Source organism: Lactuca sativa, chromosome 8 (genome assembly GCF_002870075.4).
Source record: "Lactuca sativa cultivar Salinas chromosome 8, Lsat_Salinas_v11, whole genome shotgun sequence".
NCBI lineage: Eukaryota > Viridiplantae > Streptophyta > Magnoliopsida > Asterales > Asteraceae > Lactuca > Lactuca sativa.
Genome location: NC_056630.2, coordinates 86,251,219 through 86,256,679, shown reverse-complemented (window position 1 = coordinate 86,256,679; position 5,461 = coordinate 86,251,219). Strand labels below are relative to the sequence as shown.

The following is a 5,461-nucleotide window of genomic DNA, read 5'->3' as shown; positions in this document are numbered from 1 at the left end:
AAGCTCACAGAGACCAAAGGTTTGACGTTCCAAATGACGTTCAACAAATAGTTAACTATCCTAAAATCTCTTTTGAAGATTTCAGAACAATCTGGAAGAAAGCAAGAGTTGCATGCCTAGAAGACCTTGTTCATGAAAAGTTTTTCACTATGGACAAGAAAACAAAAAGTCTGTTCAACTTCCTCGAAGGAGCAGATGCAAAATTAGTCTACCAAACCTTTCAAGTTGGACTAATTGACAATATCTACCCAAGTTGCAACCTTCAAGAACTCAAATTCTTCCCAAGCAGCATGGTAGAATCCATTAAGAACTTTCGAAAGAAAGTACTTAAAGCAAAAGATAATCCGATCTACATCAGATGCATCTCTTCACTCCCAAAATGGATTCAAGAATCAACTCTTTCTCCATATCACTTTCTGGAAATTGGTCTTTCTAAAGCCAATAGAGAAATTGAGCAATCTCAACCAATGGAAGATAAAGATCTACCTTTCACAGAAATTCTTCATCCCAATCGCATCAATGGTTTAAGAAGAATCTCAGATAAAATCATTGAGACTAGCTTTGGTTCAAAAAAGAAGATTAATTATACCGACTCGCATTGTATAATTACAAGCTAGAGTTACAACAACACCAGCCAAGAAGATCTTCGTCAAGCCTCCAAGTTTGGCGAAAAATTCATGAATAATAGCATGAAAGTATCCAATGCTACACGCCAACACTTCTGCCGACATGCAGAACAACTTTTCGAAAAACATCTTTGTCACTTTTGCGAAAGCAAAGATTCGGAGACAAAGGAGGGACCCTCCTCTGAAAATGACAAATCCTCATCATCTTAAAGAAAGATGCTTCATGTGTCAAATGGCCCCCGTCGCTCAAAATAATAATGCCTTTCTTCATTATTAGAAGCTTTCCAGCTGTCCACAATAATGTAATCTTTAGTGGATAAAAATGTCATGCCTAACATAATAGGCAGAGATGAGACCCTCTCAATGTATCTATAAATTGAGAGTTATGTTTTGTTTAGAGGCAGGGCAATAGCGAGTGCAAGAAAAAACAATCTCTATCTAGTAAATTTTCAGTTCAATGTTTAGTGAGTAATTCCTCCCTTAGAAGGGAGAAAATGTAAAATATTGTAAGAGTTCCCTTTTTGGGAACTCTTTATCAATAAATCTTTGTTTTGTTATTTTTGAGTGTTCATACAAATTAGAGCCATGAAACTTATAAGTGACAGAGTGTCAGGTCGACGATGATTAACAGTACCGCAGGCACGATGCCAACAGGGAAAGCAACCACACAGACCAAAAAACGACACAGGCTGGCTTGAATAGTTTCTATCTATGTAAGTATAACACCCACTACATTACAACATTACATTTATTGATACTAGAGTCTTTTTTTTTACAATTTTTAAATTAAATCCCTTCTTTGTTATAAATATTCCGTACACACACCAAAACTCAATATCCACAATCTACATCTTTTTTCATCATACTACTCAATATCCACAATCTACATCCTTATCTAGATTACATGGGCAACCATAGCAATGCGTGCATATGTTTTTATCACTTCAAGAAACTGAAAACTTACCTTAAACATCACACTAGCATCTACGATAAAACTAGCATGTTACTTTGGGAGTTTAAAAACACTTGAACGAAAATGCATAACCATTATTTGACTGAATAAGTGGTGAGATTAGTTGTCCGAATTGCAATTTATGTAATATGTTGTATAAAAAGTCAAAAAGCAGAATCCGGCATGCACTTTTAATTGGTATAAAGTTAGTCCGATGTGTACTTTTTGTTTAGAGAAAAATTTCCGAAATATAATATATACTTTTACGGATCTTAAATTTGGGAAATTGTAACGTATACATAATAACTAAATTTATCGTCTGAATTAATGGGATAGAAGAAACTGAATTCAGAGATCAACTACTAGTTTTCAAAGGATCAACTTTTAACAGTTTCAGATGCAAATATAAAGTAAACCTTTAGTAGTCTAAAACAATTTAAAAAACAAAGATATAAAGTCACAGATTATTTGGTTTGATGGAATTAAGGTAGATAAGACATTTGTTCTTGTTCATTAAGATCTCCATACAGCCATACAGACAAGACACATAGGAGTAGATTAGATTACTTCCATAGCTTGCGAAGTGACATGTTTTTCTCAGTTTCCTTCTTCATAACTTTAGCAACTGCCATCTCAAAATCTTCCTGTGTTACATGAACTCTTCTTTCCCTTAAAGCAAACATCCCAGCTTCCGTACAAACCGCCTATATTATAAACAAAATAAATTAAAATTAATAAAAACAGTTTCTCCTTAATTTTTATTAATTAAATTAATGTCAGGAATTGACCTTAAGCTCAGCACCCGAAGCACCATTCATCTTCTCAGCAATCTTTTTCAGATCAATCCCACGCATTAAGTTCATCCTTCTTGAATGAATTTTCAGAATATCACAACGTGACTATAAATTAATAAATAAGAAAAAAGTTTATGTTCAATAAAAAAAAGATATAGGATGCTATAATACAAAAATGAATGGAAGTATGTGAGAGATAATGAGACTGACATCTTCATTGGGATTTGGGAATTCAATCTTCCTATCAATTCTCCCTGGTCTGAGAAGAGCTTGATCCAGGATATCAATACGATTTGTAGCCATCAAAACCTTCAAACATTAAAAAAAAATTAATAATTAAATATTTGACACCAATATCTATAAAAACTTAAATTGGAGTTAAAAAAAAAGTACCTTGATTTTGTTTGATGCTTCAAATCCATCGAGCTGATTAAGAAGCTCAAGCATTGTTCTTTGTACTTCACTATCACCATTCCCACTTCCAGATTCCATTCTAGCAGACCCAATACTATCGATTTCATCCATGAATATGATAGATGGAGCATGTTCCCTGTTCCATACAAATGATACATATACTCTTTGTTAATTCTTATGAGGGAATCAGGGAATCAGGGAATGGAATGGACCATTCCATTCCTTCCATTTTGTTAAATTTCATTCCTTAACCAGGAGGTGTTTTGTTTTTTTTTTTTTTGTTTTTTTCTCATTCTAATATGGAATGAAATATGAGACTGCAATATAACACATTTTTATATATGTAACTTTTTATCAACACAATTTTAATATTATTACGGTTTTTGAAAGCAAAGAGTAAATTACAAAAATGGTCCCTGTGCTTATTGGATTTTATCGTGTTTAGTCCAAAACTCCAATTTTTATTTTTTATTTTTTATAATGGTACTTATTTGAAGGTTCTATATTGATTTTGGTCCACACTTCAACTTTCAAGGTTTTAGTCCATATCAATTTTAGTCCTTATTTCAAGGCTCCACAAGTCAAGATCAATATAAAACCTCAAAAAAGGACCAAACTGAAAAAGATTACAGTTTTGGACCAAACATGGTAAAAATCAGAAAGAACTGGGACCATTTTTATAGAGTAGAAGAGGGTGCAAACCTGGCCATAACAAAAAGTTCTCTCACCATTCGAGACCCTTCTCCAATATATTTCTGTACTAATTCAGAGCCAGAAACCCTAATGAAGGTACAATCAGTATGATGTGCAACTGCTCTTGCCAACAAGGTCTTTCCTGTGCCAGGTGGCCCATATAACAAAACTCCCTAGAGAGAGAAACAAAAAAAGAGTTAATACAATAATAATATAAATGCTTATGTGGCACCATGAGATATTAAATGTAAAGGTACCTTCGGTTGAGCAATTCCAAGACTCTCAAATAACTCAGGATGTTTGATTGGAAGTTCTATCACCTGAAATTTTTAGGATAAATAACACCATAAATCACTACTTTGTTGCATAAATGTGCATTTAAAACTTAAAATAATGGGATCAAATGAGACCAAATCGTTAAAAACTGAAGCTCAAGAATGCAAAAAAGAAACGTAAGCAAACCTCCTTAATCTCTTTAATTTGCTGATCTAACCCACCAATCATGTCATATGTAGAATCAGGAACTTTTTCAACTTTCATAAGGTTGACCAAAGGGTCAACTTTGCTTGGTAAAACCAAATGGAGAACATAGCTGTCATTGCGAAGGGCTACCCTGGTTGATGGGGTTATTTTAGTAATATCAATGCTTTTGTCTATATCAACTACATATTTACCCTCTGGATGCACCTGCAAAAAAAATGGGTAAAAACCCAATATAAGGATTAGTGTATTAGCATATCAAGAAGCATAAAAACATATAATGACATCATCTTCACTAACCTTGACTAGTACTTTTGACTTTCCCATCACTTTGACAACTTCACCAACATAAGATCCGGGCTCTTGAAGCAGCTGCAACTCTTCCTTAAGCATCCTGACTGTAATTTGACAGATAAAGGGTAAAATAAGTTGCCTGAAACGCAATGTATTCATAATACGTTCAGTGAAATTGCCTTGGGAACAGGCAACATTGCAACTGATGAACACGAGAGAACAAACGTTCTACCATGGATAATGGTCATTTACTTCTTAAAAATGGTCACCTCAACAAGCAACAAAACCAATACGGAGATAGTGAGATCAATCAACACATTTGAAATTCAAATCCAATAATCTGAGTGTTTTCTTAAAATCCTCAAAATGTTTAAGAACTAATTCAAGAATTGACCTCTTTGCGCTGACACTCACCGCGATTCTGAATTATACTCAAGAACACACAAAGACCTCCACCAAGATAAGAAATTAAAACACGGCAGTAGCATCTGACTTTAAATGAATTACCCCTAGGGTTCTACTTCTAAAAACCGATTTAGGGAATTCGAAAAACCTACCCCGAGAATTGAGCTCGTTACGCTGAGCCTCAAGACGATTGAGATTGTGACTCTTTTGGCGAACCTGGAGTTGAGCATCGTGGATATGTTGCAAGTAATACTGCCTCAAACCTTCACCTGCTTTCGCTGTTGTAGGCCTCGATGAACAGCTCTCGTCTCTATCACCTGAATCAGCAGGTTTCATCGCTACCTCCACAGACGCCATTCAAGAATCTTGCTTTTTTCAAGATCGGAAAATCTGAAGGTTAGAGCTTTCGTGTATCAACGGGGATTTGAAGTTCTTATTCGATGTCTTTATGTGCAAGACAAGAGAATTGGGGACTACTTTTGGTGATATGAAGATTTTGAGTTTTGGGTCCTTCGACTTTCAAAATTTTATTTAAAATAAATTTTTTATATGATTATCACTTTTTGTCTTCATCATGCCGACCATGCGTAGACGTATATCCTTGCAGACTTTTTGTTTTACCGAAGTGCATAGATCTACAAAGGTCTATGTGAGGTCTTCATCACATAGACATTACTAGCCACTTCCAAGGTCTTCACAAGTGCTTAACTTAAAAAAAATAAACGCTTTTGTTTCTTTTCTCTTCACGCCACCATCGAATTCTCTTCGGCGCTCCGACCATCGACTGCTCCCCCCTCCACCAC

The 5,461-nt window shown here is 34.9% G+C and overlaps 1 protein-coding gene across 1 annotated transcript; it reads right to left on the bottom strand.

The window, feature by feature from the left end:
- Positions 1–1,976: 1,976 nt before the first annotated feature.
- Positions 1,977–5,174, bottom strand: LOC111883596 (26S proteasome regulatory subunit 8 homolog A). Its single transcript, XM_023879925.3, has 9 exons — positions 4,811–5,174; positions 4,260–4,357; positions 3,942–4,166; positions 3,737–3,799; positions 3,489–3,652; positions 2,766–2,922; positions 2,583–2,681; positions 2,367–2,477; positions 1,977–2,282 (listed from the first exon to the last, which is right to left on the bottom strand). Exons 1-9 carry the CDS (start codon positions 5,013–5,015, stop codon positions 2,142–2,144), a joined length of 1,263 nt encoding a protein of 420 aa, XP_023735693.1. The 5' UTR covers positions 5,016–5,174; the 3' UTR covers positions 1,977–2,141.
- Positions 5,175–5,461: the final 287 nt, after the last annotated feature.